The 25,334-nt window shown below is 38.9% G+C and overlaps 1 protein-coding gene across 3 annotated transcripts in view; it reads right to left on the bottom strand.

Moving 5' to 3' along the window:
- Positions 1-970: 970 nt before the first annotated feature.
- The window catches only part of LOC5566612 (lissencephaly-1 homolog), a 242,344-nt gene continuing 217,980 nt past the window's right edge, over positions 971-25,334 (bottom strand). For 2 of the 3 annotated variants that reach the window (XM_021854179.1, XM_021854180.1), the window contains exons 3-7: positions 15,231-15,688; positions 14,857-15,170; positions 4,899-5,054; positions 4,629-4,824; positions 971-4,563 (exon numbers count right to left, since the gene is read on the bottom strand). In XM_021854179.1, coding sequence (XP_021709871.1) covers positions 4,490-4,563; positions 4,629-4,824; positions 4,899-5,054; positions 14,857-15,170; positions 15,231-15,688 — 1,198 coding nt within the window. In that variant the 3' untranslated portion in view covers positions 971-4,489. The remainder of the gene's footprint in view (positions 4,564-4,628; positions 4,825-4,898; positions 5,055-14,856; positions 15,171-15,230; positions 15,689-25,334) is intronic. The other variant, XR_002502518.1, reaches the window with a different exon arrangement.

Below are 25,334 nucleotides of genomic sequence, written 5' to 3'. Positions count from 1 at the left end.
AGAAATGCGAGTAGAAGATTGTTGTCGCAAATAAAAGCGCGTTTATGTTGAGTTTATATGATATTTTAGATGAGCTTCTTAAGAATTACAGTCAACCTTTCCTAACTCGATATTGAAGGGACCATCGAGTTAGGGAGGTATCGAGTTACAGAACACAAAACCAGTGCGATCCAAGGGACCATCGAGGTAGCCATGAAAACCAATGTTTACTATGGTTCTCTAACTCGATATCGAGATACGGAATATCGAGTAAGAGAGTGTTAACTGTATTGCGATCAAACTACCAAATACCACGATATCGCTCTTTATGAGAGTCCATTTAGCAATACAGTTTATAATATCATTCCTCGTGATTTTGTCCAATTGAATATAGATACATCTTCTATATAAATAAAAATGGAATGATGTTTGTATGTCACGGAATGGCATCCGAATGAGTCAACGGATTTGCACAATTCTTTCACTGTTGTAGGTATTCATCTAGGGTTCCGACGTGTTCGTGTGAAGTAGAAGTTAAGAAAAGTCTTCGGATAGTGTAAAAATTGGGCGAAAATTTATCTGTCAATTTGTATGGGAGAGTGCATGCCATTTTTCAACAGTCTACTTTATGGCAAGACGAAATTTGCCGGGACCACTATAGTACATAATTAAGATAATTAAGACGTTACACGTTCTAATTCTTCCAGGGAGCATTTTGCCCTTTAAAAGAAGCACCACACTAGACAACTGACCAGCATGCAACGCCTAATGGCACAGTCGGAAAACATTTCTCATAATGAGTACCGCTTGAGGTAGGTAGCCATAACAACGAAAAGTTGACCGGACTCAAGCGGGAATCGAACCCACACGCCTTGACACAATGCGACTGAATGCCTGACGAAACTAACCACACGGCCACGAAGCCCACACATTCAACTATCTAATCTTCATAAGGACAATTTTCGGCATCACACATCTTCACAACCACAGATACTGTTTTGAATATATTTCATTTTCAATAGTATTTACAAAGAAAAGTATGCTGTTGTCACATCATAGAATCAGATTTGCTGTTGTAATCTTGCAATCGTTTTTTTTTTCAAATTTAGCGATGTTGCATTTGTATTTGTTGTTTAGTTGTTTTTAACTGATGTTTGTGTTTGATGTTTGTTGTTGTTATTCTGTAAGTAATGTTTGGTTTTTGATTACTAAAATTGAATTTATTCGATTTTTCCTCATAATTTAGCAATCATTCCTTTTTCGTGTTATTTTATCATGTTTGGATGTATCGCATCGAAAAGCTTAGTTTTAGTTGATTTTATTATTCTTCCATGAGTTGACCAATCGTGTTGTTGCTCTTTCTCTCAATCGTTTAATCGTTTTTCGTCTTGCAAATCATCAATCGCTAAAAAAAACTAACCCTAAAAGTATTTGCACTCTCTTCAAAAGAACTACACTTTTACGCTCGTTTGCTGTATTCGGCTAAAAAATTCGTTCCACATCATTTTCTGTTGTTTCTTCTGGTCGTAGATTTTCGAAGCTCTATAGGCGGTAAGTTTGACTGAATCTCATATAATGATAGTGGAAGTCACCTAGGCGGAAGTTGCCAAGCCGGAAGTTCCAATTCAAGTTCTAAGGAGTTTGGGATTGCCTCATTTGAAAAACGAAAAATTCGACTAGTAACGATTGTAAATTTTATTTGCTGGAACGCTATAAATAAAATCAAATCGCTTTTGTCGATGAGGCGTTGTTAATCAAGGACGAGCATTGGAAGAAACGTAATTGTCAATTTAATAGGAATGTTTTGAAAAATTTTGCGTTAATTTTAAAAATTCTTCCGTTACATCAATTTAGTTAACGATGGTTATGAACAGTTTACCAGTAATGTAATATCATATATAAAATTACTTGAATTGCACATTTCTTGGCAACTACCACACGTAGATCTTCCCACTTTCAAAAATAGAAAATTAACATAAAAAGATTCAAAATAATTAGCGCATTACTACATTATCAGAACTTTTTCTTCAAAGCGAACCAAGGTTCCTTCTGATGTTCCACAGAGTGGAACAAAGGGCTGGAACTGGTATCGAAATAATAAAAGCTATGATTCCATCATTGCGGGCGGCACTTTAGCTAGGGTTTATCTAAAATAGGACAGTGTGTCGATATAAGCAAGGTTTCTCTGCTACTGGGAACATTATTAGAAAATACATATCGCTTTTCCGGCTCTAAAAACTATCCAGCATGGAATTGGCCTTCCTCAAACCAGTGCGGTAGAGTTGGTTCAACGTTGCAGTGTTGTTTTATTTTCTAGCAGGCTTAAATGTATAGAATAGAGAATCAACTCATCAGATTTGAAGCAACATTATCGATATAAGTTATTTCATTTTCTTTTTCTCCAATTAAAACATGTTTCACATAAGAATTCAGATATTCTGGTTTTCAATTTTGCTCTTTTTTCGGTTAGCTATATCTATGTAGTTCTAATATTTTTCTTTTCACTTTATGTAAGTCTAACTTTAATTGTAATTAATAATTTAATAACCATCGCTTCTAAACGCTCAATTCTCAATTAACTCGTATTCCCCGATGTGTGTGTATGTGAGTCAGTTAGTTTGAAATTTAGTATGATGGATGTACTTTTTACAAAATGGGTTGAATATATTTGAAGATTATTTTCTCTCACGTGTGTTTGTTTCTCTTCTCAATTCGTCACGCATTAAAGTCACACTCAACGCTCAAACTCTCTCTTTCACGAATCTATGGGCTAGCGGTTTTGTTAATCTTGTTCTATAATATCACTAGAAAGTGGCAAAACAGTGCGATCGTTCATGTAAAATAGAAACTGTTCTAACAAATTTATTAGGGTGCTTGCGATTAATGTGAAACTTAAGAACCCATCTCTTTATAGAGCTACTACTGTTTAACTTTAAAAGTAATTATGTAAGTATATTAATATTTACAAGAAATGAACACAGGTCAAACCATGCTGATTCGGGCTTAATTATGGCAGCAGCAGGGATCAGTGAAATCAGAACTGAGCAGCACAATGTGGTAGATTCCATGATTACCTCCTGCAATATCCAGAACACAATCTTGAAAAGGCTAAGCCGAACTTGGTACTAGATTTCTTAGGAAATTGTACAACATTATATTCCTGCTGATTTATGCTGAATTAGGATAATCTACAGAAAACTTGCACTATAACCTAGCAGTACAAAATCAAACCAGAAAGTATTTTGAATGATTATTTAATAGAATTTTTGCTTTGGACCAAATAAAAACGAGGTTAATGCGGTATTCCTCAAAGATACTTCAAAATGTAGAAAATCAATTTTCAAATTTCATCTTAAATATAATCTTTAAGCTTCAGAAACATGTAATGCTTACCATTGAGCTAAATGACCGTAATGTCAAATGTCCGCGGTGTCAAATGGCTTTATGCCAACTGGTTCAGATCTCTCCAAATCAATCATTGGGAATAGCGGATTATCACAAGAATTCAATATTAAAGAATTAGTATCAATGAGTCCATACAAAAATATATCAACAAGTAACGCCTTCTGGGAAATTTTCGTCACACCAAATAGCAATTTCAACAAGAACAGGACACTCTTCAACATACCTTTTAACCTGGCGCATTTGCTGAGTGAGAAACGGTTGGGCGACACATATGCTTCGAATCAACTTGACACGATTAAGAGAGAGAAATAACCAACAAACATTCGTTGGACCATTTGTAAATCGTTCTCCTTGAGGTTCTGCGTCTTGATTATCGGTCTCGTCCTAGTCACACCATCCTTCATCGTTTCGCATGTCTGTATATGTTGTATGTGTCTCTGCTAGTCGTGCCCTGTCCCCGAACAAATTCCCTTCATCACGCGAATGCTACATTCCATTTTTCAAGTTTTCAAATATGATGTCTACTTTCTAAGAATAGTGTAATTATAAGAATATAATATGATAATATGTTATAGCTTTTTTCTTCTGCTTGTGTCCGGCTAAGTGTTCGGAGTAATTTGCTCGTGTCCCATGTTTAAGTTGACGGCTTCAGAAACGTTTTCAGCTGTTGTAATATGTTTGTAGTTTTGAATAAGAGTTACTTCCGTTTGAAAATTGGAGCGGATTTGAAAGAAACGGGTTTTATTTTCAATTATTTTACTTTTCTTTTAGTTGGTGTAGCTTGCTGTGGTATTACTGCAAGTGTAATATTTTGCTTGTTTGTAATATTTTGTTATTTATGTGTTTGTTGAAGGTTATGTAGAATATGAATGTATAATTTGCCTTGCACGTGGTTGTTGTTACTGAAATAGTATGTTGCTTATCAAATAGAATTACCTCTTCTTACATGGTTGGCTGCTCAGCTGCGTCCGCTCCACTGCTCCTTTCACGCTGCTTCTATTAGTTGGTGTATGTATGCATGTGTTTGTGTGAGTGTGTTGTTTCATTTCATCACTATCGAGTACAAAAGAAGAAAACTTCCTACGAATACGCACGCGGTCCGTGCTTAGCGACATTCCCAAACCTTGACTGTCGTATCCACGCTGCCCGATATGACGTACGGATGTGACTTATGCATATCTACAAGAATTCAAAAGTTCAACTTCAAAAATCTCCGAAACAAAACTCTCCCACTAGAAACTTACCAAGCGATGTACAGAAGTGTGAGTGAGCATATAGAGTCTTCATACAGCGCTTGTTGCGAAGGTCCCAGATGCGCAACGTTTTGTCATCACTGGCGGAAAGCATGTACTTACCACCGGGATGGAACACGATGCCTCGTACCCAGTTGTCATGACCGACGAGTGTGAACAGGCACAGCCCGGAGTTGACATCCCAAACCTATGAGGACATGATGAAGATCTTATTACAAAAGAAGAAATCAAAGATTCTAATAAATTGGAACGCCAACTTACCCTAATGGTCTTATCTCTAGATCCAGAAGCGAGGAACGGTCCCTGGTGAGCTCCCTTCTTATTATCGGCTCCGGCAGCCTCGTTGATTGCGGCCGCAGCCGATTCCGGCGCCCAGGCAATACACTCGACTGTGTTTTCATGTTCTCGCAGTTCGGCCTAAAATTAATGACAGAATAGAATAGACTAATGATAATCAAAATAGTATTTGCTAGCGTGATGATGTTCTTAGCCAAGTCTGTGAAGATACTAAGACGTTTCAAATTCGATTTTATGAGTAGTGAGAACAGTTAACATACGAGGCGTAATAGGCACCCGATTTTACCTTAGAGAATAGGTATTAGATAAGATCAACAAGATTGTGGATCAGTTAAACGATAAGTTGATCAGACGAAGTCCGAGAATCATTTATAATAAATACCTGGACTGAGGATAGCGATGTTGAATGATCGATTGTGCAAAGAAGGTGGCGTTGTAAGACTCAGGAGATATGAAAGGGCGTCCATCACGTTTAGCAGTCCTTCACTGACGGCGAACATAAACATGAAAGTTTGCGAGAAGTACAATTGTGTTCAGAATAATAATAGTGAAAGCCGATTTTCATACAAAACTCTCAACTTTGGTATGCTGTAACTTTGTTTCCATATGAGCAATCTACATGAAATTTTGACATTGAACTACAAATATACTCAATTTTATTATCACAAGATTTGAAAATGTTCACACTACCGGCTAAAAAGTTAAGCACCAGGTAAAATCGCTCAAAATAATAGTAGTTTTTCTTTTGTAAATTTTTGTTCAGCAACAATTTTGTAAAAAATCGGCTTGTTATACATTTTTAGCTTGGGTGGAAATGATTGAAACGATGAATAAAGAAAAAATCAAAAACTCAAAATACAGCAGATATTTAATTTATTAAAACTACTATTATTTTGAGCGATTTCACTTGGTGCTTAACATTTTGGCCGGTAGTGTGAAAATTTCCAAATCTTCTGCTAATGAAATGCATTTAGGGGGAATGGTCCTCCGGAAATCTAGGGGGTTGGTGTCAGGCCCTGCAAGCCAACCGTAAAAACACATCTGCACAGGAACGTCTACGAGATAATACGGACCGGAACAATCGGCAAGGCCACAGCGACGAAAATGGACTAACGATTGGAAACTCGGTACGTGGAACTGCAAATCTCTCAACTTTATTGAAAGTGCTCACATACTCTCCGATATACTGAAGACTCGCGGTTTCGGTATCGTAGCGCTGCAGGAGGTGTGCTGGACAGGAGCAATGGTGCGAACGTTTAGAGGTAATCATACCATCTACCAGAGCTGCGGCAACACACGTGACCTGGGAACAGCTTTCATAGTGTTAGGTGATATGCGAAGGCGCGTGATTGGGTGGTGCTCGATCAACGAAAGAATGTGCAAGTTGAGGCTCAAAGGCCGGTTCTTCAACTTCAGCATCATAAACGTGCATAGTGAGTGCTGATGATGACAAGGACGCATTTTACGCGTAGCTCAAACGCGAGTACGACCTCTGCCCAAGCCACGACGTCAAGATCATCATAGGAGATTTGAACGCTCAGGTTGGCCGGGAGGAGGAGTTCAGACCGACGATTGGAAAGTTCAGCGCCTACCGGCTGATGAACAAGAACGGCATACGACTGATAGATTTTGCCGCCTCCAAGAATATGGCCATTCGTAGCTCCTATTTCCAGCACAGCCTCCCGTATCGGTATACCTGGAGATCACCTCAGCAGACAGAATCGCAAATCGACCACGTCTTGATCGATGGACGGCACTTCTCCGACATAACCGACGTCAGAACCTATCGTGACGCTAACATTGACTCCGACCACTACCTGGTGATGATGAAACTGCGCCTAAAACTATCCGTCATCAACGATGTACGGTACCGAAGCCCACCTCGGTACAATCTAGCGCGACTGAAACAACCGGATGTCGCCAATGCGTACGCGCAGCATCTTGAGACAGCGTTGCCGGATGAGGGCTAGCTGGATAGGGCCCCTCTTGAGGACTGCTGGAGGATAGTCAAAGCAGCCATTAACGACACTGCCGAAAGCATTGTCGGATATGTGGAACGGAGCTCAAGAAACGATTGGTTCGACGAAGAGTGCCAAAAGGTTTTAGAGAAGAAGAATGCAGCGCGGGCTGCAATGCTGCAGCATGGTACGCGACAAATCGTGGATCGATACAGACTGAAGCGGAAATAGCAAACCCGCCTATTCCGGGACAAAAAGCGCCGCCTGGAAGAGGTGAAATGCTAAGAGATGGAGTTGCTGTACCGTTCTCAATAAACGCGGAAGTTCTATCAGAAGCTCAACACATCCCGCAAAGGCTTCGTGCCGCGAGCTGAAATGTGCCGGGATAAGGATGGGAGCATCTTGACGGATGGACGAGAGGTGATCGAAAGGTGAAAGCAGCACTACGATGAACACCTGAATGGCACAGAGAACACAGACACAGAAGATCAGGACAGCGAAGGCGATGGTTACGTCAGCACAGTGGACAGTGGAAGCTCCCACGATGTGGGAAGTTAAGGATGCCATTCAACAGCTCAAGAACAACAAGGCCGCTGGCAAGGATGGTATCGGAGCCGAACTCATCAAGATGGGCCCGGTCAGGTTGGCCGCTTGCCTGCATCGGCTGATAGTCAGAATCTGGGAAACGAAACAGCTACCGGAGGAGTGGAAGCAAGGCGTTATATACCCTATCTACAAAAAGGGCGACAAACTGGAGTGTGAAAATTATCATCTCAGATGAGGCAAGACATGTATGGTCGATAAATGCCTATCAGAAAGCTTGTGAAATCTTCACGCCTTCGAGGGTCGAATGGGCATTGAGTTCTTTTCAGCCTTTCAAATCTGCCGGGAAAGATGATATTTTCCCAGGCTTACTGCAACAAGGAAAAGAGACGCTTTGTCCGCTCTTAACCGAAATATTCAAAGCAAGTGTTGCGCTTTCATATATTCCAAAAGCGTGGCAAAAGGTTCGAGTTGTTTTCATTCTAAAAGCTGGAAGAAAGGATAAAACAACTCCCAAAGCCTTTAGACCTATAAGCCTTTCCTCTGTTCTTTTAAAGACAATGGAAAAAATAATTGATGACTTCATCAAGTCAACAAGTTTCATAGAAATGCCTCTTTGTAAATACCAATTTGCGTATCAATCAGGTAAATCTACCATTACGGCGCTGCAGTCGCTGGTAAATAAAATCGAGAAATCTCTTGAAGCCAAAGAAATAGCCGTGGTTGCTTTTCTCGATATTGAAGGAGCATTCGATAATGCATCCTATAGCTCTATGAGTTCAGCCATGGAAGCAAGGGGCTTGGATAAAAGTGTTATCGAATGGGTTATGACTATGCTCAAGGATCGCACAATTTCTGCTGATCTAGGAGGTGCGCAAATGTCTATAAGATCTACGAAGGGTTGTCCTTAAGGAGAAGTGTTATCGCCCTTACTGTAGTCTCTTGTAATAGACGAACTCCTTAGAAATTTAATAGATTAAGGTTTTAAGGTAACTGGATATTAGTGTGGGACAAAATTTAGATTTCGCTCCAGTCCACTTTTTGGATTGCATTTAGGTCCCATAACATTTAATTAATTAAATTAATTAACACGTAACACCGTGTCCCAGGCTACTGGATATGCCGATGATGTGGCCATCTTTGTTCGTGGAAAGTTTGATAACACGATTTCCGATCGGTTGCAAACTGCGTTGAACATTACACTCAAATGGCGTAGGAAAGAGGAGTTAAACGTAAACCCTTCAAAAACTATTATCGTGCCTTTTACCAGAAGGAAAAAGGTAAAGCTTATAGAGCCTTCTTTGAATGGAGTTCAAATTCAATTTTCGGAAGAAGTTAAACACCTTGGGGTTACTTTGGATAAGAAATTGAACTGGAACTCTCATCTGAGCAAGGTCATAAGTAAGGGTACTAATGCCCTATGGGCCTGCAATAAAGCCCTAGGAAAAACTTGGGGACTGCGACCTAATATGGTAAACTGGATTTATTCAGCAATAGTCAGACCAAAAATTAGTTATGCTTCACTGGTATGGTGGCCCAGAACAAATGAGGTAACCGCTTAGAAGAAGCTGGCTAAGTTGCAAAGACTTGCTTGTATATCAATGACAGGGGCAATGAAAAGTACACCATCGGTTGCCTTGAATGCCCTCCTTAATATACTGCCTTTGCATCAATTCATTAAACTGCAAGCTGCAAAAAATGCCTTGCAGTTTATTCGTTATGATAAAATACTAGATGGTGATTTGATTGGTCACATGAAGATCATCAAGGAATTCAATTTGAATTCAGATATGAAAACAATAGAAGATTGGATGACAACGAAGATCAACTATGATGTTCCCTTTAAAGTGGTTAAACCAAGCCGCTATACTTGGGATTCTGGTGGGCCAAGTTTACGTCCAGGTTCTATTGTATTTTATACCGACGGGTCAAAGATGGGCGATAATACTGGAGCTGGAGTTTTCGGCCCTGGTATCAGCAAGGTAATCGCTATGGGGCGCAGTCCCACTGTATTCCAAGCTGAAATACAAGCCATCATTGACTGTACAAATGTTTGTCTCAAAAGAAACTATAGGTTTGCAAAGATCTGTATTTTCTCGGACAGTCAAGCAGCTTTGAATGCTCTTAAGGCATTCACATGTAGATCAAAGTTAGTGTGGGAATGCATTCTTTCTCTGAAGCAATTGGCCAGTAGGAACGAAGTTACATTGTACTGGGTGCCCGGCCATTGTGGAATTGAGGGGAATGAAATCACCGACAATCTAGCAAGACAGGGTGCAGCTTCGAGCTTTGTCGGCCCTGAACCGTTCTGTGGTGTTCCTGAGTGCACTCTCAGGATGAAACTGAAAAATTGGGAAATGTCCATGGTAGAATCTAATTGGAACGCCACGGATACATTCAAGCAAGCGAATCCGGTCGGAACAAGAAGGCGTGGGACGCAACGAGCTAGGTTTTTTGACCAGGTGCACCCGGACCTGGAGAGCGTGGGTCACAGTCGAGGATGGAAAGAAGCGGCCATGAACCGAGTGAATTGGCAAAATATTATTGGCGAGGCTTTATCAAGATAATTGATGTAAAGCCAAATAAGTAAGTACACTTGAACATGTTATATTCGACTGCCCTCGATTCAGGGATATACGAAGCGGTATGTCAGAAACCTCAAGCGTCCTAAATTCGGACAACATCGCGCAGAACATGTGCCAGCACGAATGCACTTGGGATTCGGTGAACAGGGGGATAACGCAGATTATGTCGTTTCTGCAAAGGTGATAACGTGAAGAACCAGAGAACTCCGGATCGCGATCGGAGTAGCCTAGATCCTCCGTCGGGGACTAGACCGAGTAGAGCGGGCGTAGCGTACTATTGGTAATAAGTCGTCGGGCGCATGCAAACCGGAAGTCGTCCTATGGGCGGTTTCCATACAGACTGGCCGTCAAAAATATTTTTTCCATCTCATGTCGTATTTATGAGTTTTGTGATACAAACTTGATGTTTTATTTTCAAAAACAAGTTTTCGAGACTAACTTTTGTATATGACCTATAGCGAAATAATAAGTTTTGTTACTAATGATGCATATAAGCCATTTATGCGATTAACGTTGGGCAAACCATTATAAATGTTAGAACTTACATAGAAATGATTATATACATGATTTAGCGATATTCAGTTATTGTTTGAATTATTTTTTAGCTGTTTTCAATAGAAAATGGTTGAACATATTGTAAAAATTCAAAAAGCCCTAAATTAGAAAGTGCAAATTTGTGCAGCTAAATTCTTCACGATCCTTTAGTTTACATCTCATAGTACCCTTGGAAATAAATTTTAGTCTGGGGCAACTTGGGACAAAAGAGTATGGGATGTCTAAATTTTCGATACCAAATCAAATATATTTGTTTCAGTGCACTCCCCGCATTTTTCCGACCTAAAGTACGAATTTTTATTTCATTTCATTTTCTAAGATAGCTTTTTAATAAACTTTCGAGCAATATAAAGATCTGTATAAAATATTACGATTGTGCAGTATATTGTATTCAATGTGTACCTTGTGTTTGCACTGAATTCTTCATTTTTCTTAAAAACTCTAACTTTGACATACTGTATCAATAAAACTATAAACTATGGAAGATCTTGCCCTGGTATTCCAGGAATATCTTAATACAAGTGTTTACTATGGAATGATGTACAAGAAAAACCTATCAGAATCGCCCATAGTGCGACGTCGAGTCGGAGTAGGCTAAGTCCACCGTCGGGGACTAGTTGAGTAGATCGCGTAGTAGCACCGGCAAAAGGTCGTCGGGCGCCTGTGAACCGGAAGTTTCCTTCCACCGGAATCGCATGACCGACCTCGGCATCTGCCCGGCCAGCTTCGAAGTAGGCCAATCTACCGTCGGAGGCTGGTTGAGTAGATCGCTTTGTTACACCGGCAAATGATCGTGGGTGCCTGTGAACCGGAAGCTTCCCACCACCGGAATCACAGGACCGACCTCGCCATCTACACGTATAGTATCTTTTCGAAAGATCTTCTACCGCCGGGAAAATCTTCGTCGGAGTAGGATCGATCCACCGCAGGGGACTACTCTGATTAGTACGTAGTGTATCACCGGCTTGAGTCGTCGAAGCACCAGTGAACCGGAAGTCATCCTCCATCGCTGGACCGACCACGGCATCCAACTTGTCAACCAGGAGAGCTCGAACGGCAGCAGCGGATAATGAGTTATCGTAGAACAACTAAATGCACATAAGCGTCCAGTAGAAGTTCAACAGGGATCTGACGCGAGGCAAGCCCCAGGGGAGTATGCGTCGTCGCACAGAAAGCTATCTAAAGCCCCGGCGAGGTCTTCAACCACAAATTGGGCGAAACGAGTAGTCGCAGAGACTGATTCGTTCGGGAAAATTAGGAAAAAAAAAACAGCAAGTCAAATTGTCTCTTAATGCAAAGTAACCGCATGTCAGTCCCACTACAGAGAGTTCTGTTAGATCCTTCGACCTTGACGCTTGCTCCTGGGCAGTGCGTCAAGAAAGCCCGAGCAGTCGTCAGTTTTTTTTTTTTTTCCTTTTCGGGTCGCGCGCCTATTATTTTTCTGAGTGCTTTTATATTGCCGAGCAAACGAGTGAAGCTGAAAGTGGATTGTGGCTGCTCAGTCAAGGATAACGGATCAATTGGTGAGTTCGTTTCATGCTACTATTTCTAATCTATAAAATATGTATGACTGCACATTCAATCGTTACAATGGTGGGACGTAAATATGATTTTTCAACAAACTATGGATAGTTCGTCACTGTGAGTGTCGACACAAACTCTTATTCATGATTTATTTATGTTTAACATTTATTTTCAGAACACCTCTTATTTACCTTTATTTTTGTAATAAAAAAAAACTTTGAATGGTTCGACACTACAAGTGTAGACTTGCGAAAGGTTCATTTTATTCAACAAACTTTGGATGGTTCGCCACTGTAAGTGTCGGCATAAGAATAAGAGTGTTCTATGATGTCCCAACCAATCGAGTTTTTTTTTTCTTTTCAAATGATTAATAATATAATAACACATGCTTTTGTCCTGACAGCTGTAGGAATGTTACATTTAGGTATTTGTTCAACAAACTTTGAATGGTTCGTCACCTCAAGTGTCGGCATAATTTTACTCTACATAGAAATTGTTCATATCAATGAAAATAATATATTTACACATAAGCATGTATATATCTCACAAATTATTGTTTATCATGGTCTATTCGCTTATTAAAGTGAATCATGTGACCCAACGATCCTTCCCATTAACAAACATCCCTCCCAGTAATCTTTGTGGAGATGCAGAGGCAAACACGGTCTCCAAATAGCAAAGGTTACACACTAACATTCCTTCCCCAATCCCACCTGACTGCAAGGACGTGGCCGGCGCCGTTATTGACCATGTATAAATAGAGGCACTGAATTATGCACATTGAAGAAGAATATGGCCAATCCCAGCCGAACTTCTAGTTGATTCTTTGTGCATTTTCACTGACTTCGGTCAATCACGGAATAGCAACCATTGATATGTGTAGTCAGTCTAAGCTAAGCTAAGCTAAGTAACCGCATGTCAGTCCCACTACAGATATCCGCACCGTGTAAATGAACCGTGTTTTGATCATCTTTATATTTTTCTCAGAAAAATATCAAAGTGAAAAGCAAATTGTGGAAGTTTCATTAAGATTTGAACATGTTCTATTTAACTGGAGTTTTTAAATATTTGTACATAAAACGAGTTTTGAAACTTCACAACCCGTTTTCTCAATGCCTACTTTTTACAGATAGGACTGACTTACGATTCAAGGCAGTTTACGGATTGAAAATTTATGCGAATTCCCAGAGCAAAGGGGTCATGCACGAATTATGTCACGCTCCAGAAGCATAGCGTGACAAGCCTCTCACAACATTTTTGGAGATATCATATAAAAAAACGTGGGTGGGGGTGGATGACCACGTGATTATTGAGCTGAAATTGAATTCAGGTTAACTTCTGCGTCCATGAGTCCTCTCGTGGCGTACCCCTACGTGGCGCGCCAATTTAGTGAACAGGGAGTCGTGAGTTCGATTCTCATCGAGAAGACGTAAAACTTCACCGCATATTTCACATCAATTTGTCCATTTATTCCAATTGCGAAATATATGTAATGTTTAGTTTTTCGGTACTTAGTACAATTCGGGCTAATATCAAATCCAAGATCATCCGCTTCATGTACTGGCAAGGGAAGGTCACGATGGTGTTACACGGGGGTTTTCAACCGGACTATTTTTGTTAGATTCTACATGTCGAAATATGAAAAACCCCAAAGCCTTTCGGGTGATGAACCAGTGGTGTAGTCAAAAGGGGCTCTGAAAGGGGCAATTTTGTACGTACATTATGTTATTAACCTAGTTGGAAATTTGACAAAAATATTTGTTTAGTATGTATTGTGATGGTAGAGAACAAAATTGACATTAATGTATATTTAAAATTCCTTTTTCCATGCCATAGGCGCAATAGGGATGGATATACCAATCAGATATACTATTCTAATACAGTGAAACCTCCATGAGTCGATATTGAAGGGACCATCGACTCATGGAAATATCGAGTCATGGAACAGCAATCCTTTGGAAAGCTGTATCTAGGGACCATCATAGTAATTATGAAATTTTGTTTTTAGTATGGTTCCATGAGTCGATATCGAGTCATGGAACATCGACTCATGGAGGTATCACTGTAAAACCAAATTTGTTTTGGTGTCCTTTTCCATGTTAGTTACGCCAATGGCATAAAAATACATTATAAACATACCTTAATGTCAGTTCTGTTCAATAGTGTCGTACTAAAAACTGAGAAAAATCTTTTTGAAAAATTTTCACTCGACTCAATAATATTATATTCCTACAAAATCTACCCTTTCAGAGCCCCTTCTGGCTACACCACTGGTCCATCACCCGAAAGGCTTTGGGGTTTTTTATATTTCGATATGTAAAATCTAACAAAAATAGTCCGGTTGAAAACCCCGTGTAACACCATCTTGATCTTCCCTTGTGAGTACACACATCATAAATAAGCTCGCTTGTTATACACAGTACGAGTGGAATTAGTGGAATTCTTCAGAGGATCATAGCAGAATGTTGCATGATTTAATGTAAATTACAGACATAATCAGATCATGCCTGATAACTATATCTGTTAATTTATTATAAGATCTTTGGCAGGTTTCTCCGGATCTAAAAATATTTCTAGCTAAATATATCTAGCGTGCCTGTCAAGATCATTGTTGGCGCACTATTATTGTAAATTTATTTGAATAAAATAATAAATTAAGCCTTTTTTGCCCCGAAACTTGTTTTTCTGTCTCACTTTTATACTATTTGCTTCGAATAAGGATTACGGTTCCACGCAAAAAGCAACTAGCTAACTTACCTTGCATTCCTTAGAGTTGGTCTGCCAGACGCGAACCGAGTGGTCATTCGAGCAGGACGCCATCAGCGAACCGTCCACGTTGACCCGCACCATCCGGACCCACTCCCGGTGGCCGGTGAAAGTTTTGACGCAGTACCCGGTGGCTACTTCCCACATTTTGATGGTTTTGTCCCGCGATGCCGACAGGAGGTAATCACCCGCTGGCACGAACGACACCGACGACACGTTGTGATCGTGGCCGTGCATCGTTTTGACGCACTCGAACGTCTGCTGGAAATCCCACAGCTTTATCGACAGGTCCGAACTGCAGGAGGCTGTTGAAGAGATTGCAGATCAATAAGATTGTATTTGGGGGATGAAAGAAGACAACTTACCTAACAGTTTTCCATGTGAGTCAAATGCCAGATCCTGAACGGAGTCGGTGTGACCTTTGAGTGTTCGTTCATACTCGCCCGTTTCAAAGTCCCAGATTTTGATCGTGGCATCCTCGGACGCCGAGGCCATCATACTGAACACTGGATGGAACACTACTCGAGTGACTGTCGCTCGGTGTCCGGCCAATGCGAATTTCTCCGGGGGCCTCGGTATCCAATCGGTGGGTGTGCGTTTGGCTTTTGTCGGGGCACCCTCGATGGCCTCTTTTTCGGCTTCCGAAAGTTTTGCCTCCAGCTCCATCACTTTCTTCTGTAGCCGTATCACTGAGGTCCATTTCTTCTCTAGCAGTCCGCCGTACTTCCGTTCGATTTCGTTGGGCATATCTGCCTCTTTTCTGAAAGCCTCCAAAGCGTCTGTGTATCCATTGCTTCCCAGATAGTCGGCAATCGCTTGGTTACTGTGGAAGACAGGAAGAAAAAGAGGAAGTCGAGTTAAAAAAAAGTTTAAATTATATACATATCTAGAGAGGGTCGAATGATATATTATACTTTTGCAGATTTTTTGTTCAGTAGGCCGGAAAGAGGTTGAATTTGTTTGTCCCGCCCGGTTAAACCAGACCATTTAGAATTGCTGACGCTGTTATGATGTTTTAACGACTGTGTAATTAAGATTCTTTCAGCTTCATTCCGGTCGCCCTTAATCACTGAACCTGAGTGAACGAACGTTCACGACGCAAACGCCGAACATACATATGTATCTCTCTTGACATATGTCCATTCATATCGCCATCGTGTCGAACAAGCGCGGAGGACAATACGGCAGCATTATCACTATGTGCAATAAACCTTAACCATAACCTTGCCCGAGAACTAAGGCACTACCACGAAGTCCACAGCGCGAAAAGTAAACCAACTGAATGAGAAAAACTACCCACTCGGAAGCAGATTTGTCATGTTCTCACTACCATAGCGCCTGCGGTGAGAAACTCCACTAGGGTCAGTGTTCCCTTAGTGGACAGTCCCCTATAGTCGCACTAGTGGCTTTTTATGGCCGTTTTGCTATAAATCTTTTCAAAATATTTTTTGACATGAAGGTCAGGAGCCATTAATCTAAGTACCATTTATACACAGCTTGATTTTTTTCAAAAAATGATCGAAATAATTAGTTTTGCTGAACATTTTAGCTCCCTTGCGCCTATAGTTAACCTATTGTTCCTATAGTAGCACTACTGAGAGAAACTATTTTTTATTATACAAAATAATTGATGAAATAAGAACTTTTTTTACATCAATCGAAAGCTTTTGATCCACACTGTGTAGGAAAAATATAAAAATTTTGTAAAAATACGAGTTTGATAAGTATTTTTCCAACGGTGTGATGCTAGTGCTACTATAGGAACAGGAATTAGAAATAGTGCTACTATAAGCACATGTATTCCTATAGTGGCACACGCAATAATAAATACAAACATTTGAGTTTTCGTAGTTTTCATATTTTTCCCACAAAACCAAGATAAAAAGCTTTCAGATGATGTAAAAATAATGACGCTAGCGTTATTTTTTGATTTTCTATGATTTTTTGTTCTTAGCTATGCGGCTATTGGTACATCGACCCTATTTTGGCATGCCAGTTCTCAACAAAATGCATTACAAACGGTAGGGCGCCAATCTCCAAAGTAAAATTTGGGCGCTCTTGTGGCACGCACCATCGCGAAGGTTGACACTTGGTTGCACCATCCCAGCGAAGTTAGCATAAGATTAATTAAGTCATTCTAATTAGCGTTGATTTCAAAGTGCAACGTCAATTTTGTGCATGCACGATGGTGCAACGCAACCTACCGACTCCGATAGGCAGGGTGGTTTATGTGCAGCTGTTGATGTGGAGTTTTGAAATCGTTTATCACTAGGCACCAAACGTTCTTTGATCGAATCACGAACCAGATCCTTGGAAGTGTTTAATCGAAACTGGCCAAAGCCTTTTTGATTAGTATACGTCCGATAGGAGTAGTTTCGGGTAATACTAATACTTTTATCATGCTTGAGCGTTCATTTGCAACACTCTAACTTACCTCTAACTCCAATTATAGTTATGATCTGGTTGCTCTGAATCGAATTCGAAACGAAATGGAATTAAAATCGAATCGAAATTAAGAGCTCTGCAAATCTTGGTTTGACAACTTTATTTTAAATTGCTACTAAATTGCGTCGCAGGTGGAAGTGTTTTCCGTCTTTGCGATTTTTCTGCAGTGCGTTTGGTAAATTCCAAGCAAGCGGGTTCTTTTTTACCATTGACGGAGTGAAAGTTTGGTTTTATATTCGCGGTTTCCTGGGCAGCTTCTTGTTGAACAGTCAAGGATGGATGGTGAGGAAGGATGGTGAGCTCGTTTCATGCTTCTGTTTCTAATAAATTAATGATGATGGTTAACATTATTATCGAGACAGCAAAGAGGGTACTGCATTTATGTATGCGTAAACAGTGAAGGGTCGGTTACTGCTGGAATAAAGTTTTGCATAATGTTTAAATGATAATATTTCCCAACTAGAAGTGCTTTAGAGACTGAAAGATAACTTTTTGGATTGATTTTGCATGATCAAAGGTGTCAACATAGTGTGCGCTCAGTCAAGTTTTGTACATCCATCTGTACACCTTTGATCATGCAACGTCAATCCAAAAAGTTATCTATCAGTCTCTAAGGCACTTACTATACTATGTCTATGGTATTAGCACAATAATGTCTATTCAAGTGAAAAGGTAAAAGTTCATCAAATTGTCCATGTATCCAAAAGGTCAAAAAAAAAAAAAAAATAACGAAATTATAGTTTTTTGACTGGGTAATTTAGCTATTGAGGATATTTATATAGAATTAGATACCATCCATGATATATTGCTGAATATTCTTTATCTTCTTGCAATACATTCTAGTTTTCCAGGTAAACATATCAATAACGACGTGTAAGATGTTGATAAAGGGATAAAAGCGTTTTTCTAAGTTTTTATTGAAATTATTACAAATTTCAAAAGTTTTCTTACATAAAATGGCTACGTTTTAATTAATGATAGTTTATAACATGTTTTCGGTTCAAGTTTAGATAAACATGGTGATTTTTTTCACATCAAGAACCTGAAGCCATACTTTTAGCATAGCACAGTATAGACTGACTTTACACGCCAATGGTTGCTACTCCGTGATTGATCGGAACTGATACAATTTGCACATTTTAGCAGATCTCAAATACTTGATCGGTGCCGAACAAGTCCTTACAGTCAGTTAGGATAAGGGGAGAATGTAGTGATTGTTGCTACTAGAGACCGAGAATACCTCTGCATCTCCACAACGACAACGGGAAGGGTATTTTTAGTGGTAAGTATAAGATCTGACAGTCCCCTTTGATTGCTGATACGATCTGTAGATGATGGAGAACTCAATAGGCAGAATAATTTGAATTTGAATAATAATGCTTGGTTATTGCTCGCTTCAAACATCAATAAGCAGACGCTTTCGAATTTTCTGCTCAGTAAGTACCAAACAGCAAATCCGATCCCTCAAGGGTCATCGGATTGTTTCAAACTAATCCTTATAAGACCTTCGCGAATAGTTAAATCGCGACGTGCTTATATTTACACCTACATTGTATCTTATAGTCGGAAAAGATATATGATCTGGATACATCTTAGTGAGAGATGCAATCAATTTAACATCAGTTTAAAAAGTTTGCTATCAGTACGCTGACTGGTTTGGTGTCGAACTATTCAAAGATAATTTTTAGCGATTACGACAAAAACTCAAATAAGTTATATGTATGTCCAAAATAATATAAAATAGGAAAATGTATTTATACCGACACTTACCGCGACGAACCATCCATAGTTTGTTCAAATTTTTATAAATGTTAAGTTGCCTCGAAAAATATGTGTGTTATTACATAATAACATGAAACGATCTCACCAATTGGTAACCCATCCTCAACAACTCGCAAATACCGAATATTCACAACCAGGCTTGATAATTCTCCTCAACATCATCAGAGTTCGGTGACATACTCTAGTGCAGCGTGCTGCCCTTGCCTCTTTGCGAGGGAGCGAAAAAATGCTAAGCAAAAAAGCAACAAAAATTGAGCGAGGAAGATGCAGCACAAAACACACCAGAGTAAAATTCCATGAAAAAATTGCAATAAAAACTCCCCAAGGACCGGGAAGCTCAAGAGTTCTTTTGAAGCGTGAAGCGTGCACTCTCACTGGAATCGCTTGAGGATCTGTGTTGAAAATTTTGAGTTCAATTTTTTCTCCTCAGAAAAACGGCAAAATCGCCTCCTCTTTGCATCGCAGAGGAGTTTCCATCAAGCCTGGTCACAACTTCGCCATCAAATCGCAAAGACCGATTTTAAATCACTACGATCACACGCAAATCCGAACACGTCAGCTTGGACAAAATGGCTTGAAAACGGATACACGGTTTGACGTAAGTTTTTCAGGGGGGTGACCCATTTCGCATAAAGACATTTCGCATAAGAACGTTTCGCTAACATACGGACGTTTGGAATAATGGACGTTTCGCATACAAGAACAGGTGGCATTTTAAAGAAGGGATATAATTCTCATTATGCCAAACGTCCTTATGCGAATCGTTCTTATGCGAAACGTCTTTATGCGAAATGTCCAACTCCCGTTTTTCACTGTTGCACTCGACAAGAGATGCGACGTGTTCGTGAGTGGAAAAAGTTTGGGGAATAATCGGGAAACAGGAGAAGACATTACGAATTCCAACCAGAATGAGTTGAAAAAAATAAAAATCGAGCTTGATCTTCGATTTGCATAAAAAATTAACACATGATTTCAGTATGGTAGAATTAGTGTTTTCCATAGATACATCGATCATTTTGACTCAAGAATAACCAGTGGCGAACTCGCCAAGGGTGAGAAGTCACACAAATAAAGATAAATAATAACAATAATGAAGAATAGCTTTTGAAGCTGTCCTATAAATTTTTGTATGCAATTTATTTGAAAAAATCTACTTTCGAAATTGTTTGTTTTAGAGATAAATGTTCTATGGAGAAGTTGTAGTGAACCGCTTGGTCTTGTATCCCACATATCACTTCTCTAGAAGAAGCCATTTTCGAGTTATTTCAAGTATAATGCAAACATGTATTAGTTAAATAATAAAATAGGCCATTTCCATAACCCCAGCAACACACATGTTATAATTGTGTATTATCAACTGATATATAACCAAAACTAGTCATATATAAGTTGATAATACACAATTATAACATGTGTGTTACTCGGGAAGTTATTTCTTATTCTCCATCAAGAAAAATAAGTCAGTACTGAAAAATATGGCCTAAATTCTCAAAAACCTATTGCTCTTGATGGAGAACCGTGATTCAATTATGGAAATGGTCTACTTCATTATTAAATAAATATTTTTTGTATTAAACTTGAAATAATTTGAAACTGGCTACTTATAAAGAAGTGATCATGATAATCATTATGGTTTAGTATAATTTCTAGATTTTTATTGTGTCATCAAAACGTATTTATGTTGACAAAAAAAAAAACAAGATTTTGAAAAGCAATCAAAAGTTGTTCTTAGAAAAACCTTTATTTTTTTTAAATTGCGCCATCATAAATCTTTATCACAAACATCAGTATCCTTTAAACATTTTATGATGAAAATTTAAAATAATATTAAAATGGTGTTATGTGTAATTTAAAATTTAGTTTTGATTTTTGAAATTTCCATGATAAAACATAAAATATTTTTTCAGTGTATATTTTAGAACATTTTTCTCTAAAATCAATAATTTTGGAGCTAGAATTTTTCAAATAAATTTCATAAAAAAAACTCATAGGTCAATTTCAGAAGTTATTCTTGAGCCAAAATGATCGATTTATCTATAGAAAACACTTATTCTATCAAACCGAAAACATGTGTAAAATTTAATCCAAATCAAAGATGGTCTAGTTTTGTGACTGACATGGAATGACATGGAATTCAAAACGTTTCCATTATAAAGGCAATTACATAGCGTTTCCCAACACCCTACTTGAAGACGAAGTATGCCGGGGCCACAAATAAATCTTTGAAAATTTCCAAATCTGCGGGCTACACATGTCCTGTTTTTCAATCTTTTAAAGTCTTAAAATTTTTGGTACTAGCAAATATTTTAATGGAGTGGGCGACTCCGGTACTGTTTAAGAAAAGTCTTCATTTTGTACGAGTCAGATCCGATGCATTAAAGTTACTGAAGAAAAAACAATCCTTCTGGGAAAATTCCACTACTGGATGCACATGACTTACGATAGTAGAACATGAAAGGTAATTTGAATAACCTATTAAAGTTCAGATTAAAATAAAAACTCCGCTTAGTAGCTGTCTAAGCGTCACATTGACCCTAGTGCTTCGCAGGTGCTATGGCTTCAATCACCAACAACAACACGGTAGCCGCTAAACCCTGAGTTAATAGTTTATATCTTTCGCGCTAGCAAACCGTCATAGCCAACCAGCAAACACAGGAAATTAGTTCTGAACGTGGGGTGTCCCTATCGAAGGAGAACCGAAACACCAACGACCAAATCTGTTTGCCTTTTTAGATGGTTAGATAAATTGAAGTTCGTCACAGTTCAAGACGTGGAAATTAAAACTAGTGACGTGGAAAGAGACAACCACTCATAAGTTGACCGTCATTCTTCTGCGGAGCTCCCATTCAAAAGTAGAAGCAGTGAACTTTAAAAGGACACTTTCATTGCATAATTCGGTCTCATCGTTCTTTTGATCAGTCTGAAACCCAGATACGACAGCAATGGCGACCTTGACGAAAAAACTGCCGGCCGGAAATCCCTTGCGGTTTTGTTTATGATTCACGACAGCTCGAACGACCCTCGGCAAGGTAGTCCGTCGTTCTCAGCCTCGCGATCCAGTCCAAAAACACCAACCGAGTGCGCTCTCTGATACGAGGAAATCGAAAGGTTGCATAAAATGAACAACAAGTGTTGAAAAGGGCAAAACGAAAGCATAAAATACCGAAAAAGGCTGACTGCCTTCTGTTCGAAGCTTTTTTTTTCGCGTATCAACTCCAATTCACATCATATTCGCATCCAATAAAAAGCCACGCGATGATGTTAACGACCGCAAAATTACAGCATCGATGATCGCCTTCGATTATCAACAGCCAACCCGAGTAGGAACGAATAACACCACACTTTGGTATTATACCATAATTAAGTATTGTTCAGTAGTGTATGTATTGTCTACACCTCAATGTGGTATAATTATAGTATTAAATCAATCAAAAACACCTCATTGACGTATACGAAAAGTATTGAGGTTTGTGGACTTGATATTTTTTTTTTTGTTTAGAGAGACTAAACAAAAAAAAAAATATCAAGTCACTTCTATAGTAAATTTCATCATGTATTTAATAAGTATTGCAATACCTGATCCAATTATCAGTGTTTGTAGAATATGCATGAGATATTATTTGAGGCAATTTGTCTATTACACAGCGTAACAATTTTTGCGCGATCAAATGATGTGTCTCTAGTAGATTTCGGATTGGTGTATCTGATGCCGTTCTCAGAAATGTTCCACCACGTCACAATTTTTGGCTACAGGTCGCCAAAGTTGTTTAAAACACCGTTTTCATTGATGTTTACGTGAAATTTAAAGTATGGTTTATTAAACTTTTTTGTGATCTAATTCTCGAAATTAAATTTCGATTAAAACGATTTTTCCAACATGCCTGCAGTCTCCATACAAGATTCTTCGTTTCTCTTATATGGCAAAATACAATACTTTTCGAAACCAACCAAAAATAACTTTTGAGCATCGAAAGTATTATAAACTTTGTTGATAATAATTGTTATATACATGAAGTTTGCATTATGTGGCAAACTAAGCGAATAAATTGCTATACAAGCTGACAAACTTGAATACAAGTTGGCTGAAATAGGGTGTCTGATCCAGTCATAGTGTGTGTACCAATAATAGTGGTAGTGCCGTTTCAAGCGTGTTAAAGCCAATTTTTATTTTTATGTGTATTTTTCTAACATGGACATTGTCAAAATGATATGAATGTGTGAAAAAAAATCTTGTGAAATAGTAAGGAAATAGTAGAAAACAATTAAAATCCTTAACTTTTTTGCTCCTTTGCACCAGTTATAGTGGGGTGTTCCTATAATAGTGAGTCTTAATGGGAAATCAATGTAAACCACTATTATAGGAACAAAAGTTAGCAAATACCACTATTACTGGAACGTGTTCCAGTAATGGAGGAAATGCTTTTTTGATAGATTTAATGATTTTATCATTCCAAGATTATTTTTTACGTGAAATATAATAAAAAAGCTTTCGAATGACGTATTCAGATATAAAAAACGAGTTTCCGTTATTTTTTGGCGATTTTTTATTCCTCAACCCGTTACTACTGCCACTATCACTGGTACAGACGCCCTAGTCAAATTTTGCATTTTCAACAGTCAATATCTCAAAATTCAGACGTACTATGATATTTTTGAAAACGGCAATGGATTCAGCAACCTCTAATTTAGTAAATAGCGGTATTTTGGTGCTTGAGACAAAAACGTGTTCCATAGTGTTATGCAGGGCTCTTTTATACCTCATTCACGTTGTAATTATTGAACATTACCTGCTAAGGAATACCCTAGTTTGGTATTCCACAGCATTTTTTTTCTGCTCGGGAAATCACGGCTCTTGCAGTAGCAACGCGGTCGATGCTGGAGATCGCAAGTTCGGGCAATGCAAAGTATCTATCTTGTGCCTACAACCACCAGGTGGTGGCTGGTGCTCGCGTTCTTGCCTATATGACCTGAAGCTATGGCTGAAGTAGTGGCTGCTTAGCTGTCACAGGGCGTGTGATATAAAATATTAATTATCGACCCTTCGCGATCCATCTAGATCATTTCGGAGCAGATTTTATGGAATGGGCAGGGTTGTGATTAGGCAGTTAAAGCCGCGCTCTGTGGTTTAACGTTTTTAAGGGTTATGTGGCTTTTGCAGATTTTGAGAAGGTTCAATGGTAAGCGACTGCAGGGCTAGGTCGAACGTTAAACAGCCGTAGCGTTAAACCTGCAGCCATTCATAAGCCATTCATGGTTGGAAAAACGAGAGTCAATGTAAAAATATTTAAATATGTTACTAGACAAATTTTACAAAGGACGAAACATCATTTGTTAATTTTAGCTCCAGACATACCTTTGTGTATTCAGTTCACACTACTTAAAAAAAAAATAATACGCCTGTGGTGGATGAAAGCAGCATCGTGTTGGACAGAATATTTTATTCTTTTAAAAAATTAGCATAGATTTTACTATTCAAATATGAATTGTTAAAAATTTGAATACATTTTTCATACATTTAAATATTTTGACTTCCCAGGGCATAAAGAATATTCGTGCTTCTAATGCATACAAATGCATAAATAGTCAATTGACATAAAAGTTCTCAGTTTAACTGTGCACAAAAAACTCATAAAACATTAAGCTTAGAAGCATGCTCTGTTTCAGGAGAAATTCCTGTTAGATTACTTAGTAGCACTCTTGTAGAGAACTCTTACGGTATTACTGGAGAAATTCCAGGACAAATACTTTATGAAGGATCAATCGAATCATACATGCTTACACCTGTTGAAGAATTTCTTGAAGTTTTTTGTAGGAAACTATAGAAAAATAACGTTTATATTTATTAATTTCAAGAATATAAAATAGCTCCTTTTAAGTGGCCTCCAGTTCAACGAATCCTATTCCTACTTCCTCGCGGAACTGGCAAACCTTACGGACCGGGTAATCTTAGGGAAAGCCGGATAACCAACACCGGAGGGAGCTTTGGTCGTATGCTGTATCAGCAAATCTGAAGCGTCCATGTTAGGAGCGGCTTACAACAGCGGCTGTGTTCCATGTTAGGGGCGGCTGATCATCGTCTGCGACCCATCGAGGAACTCTAGGCAAAACTGTGTAGGGTCGGTGATCCGGTATGTGTCCCAATAATAATAGTAGAGCGGTTTTGAGGGTGTTATAGGCAATTTTTATTTTTATAAGTATTTTTTACATGGCTCTAACAGCCGCTCTTTAGGACCGCTGGAGTA

This window comes from Aedes aegypti, chromosome 3 (genome assembly GCF_002204515.2).
Source record: "Aedes aegypti strain LVP_AGWG chromosome 3, AaegL5.0 Primary Assembly, whole genome shotgun sequence".
NCBI classification, from domain to species: Eukaryota; Metazoa; Arthropoda; class Insecta; order Diptera; family Culicidae; genus Aedes; species Aedes aegypti.
Note: the sequence above shows the minus strand (reverse complement) of the source record. Positions and strands in the feature narration are given on the sequence as shown.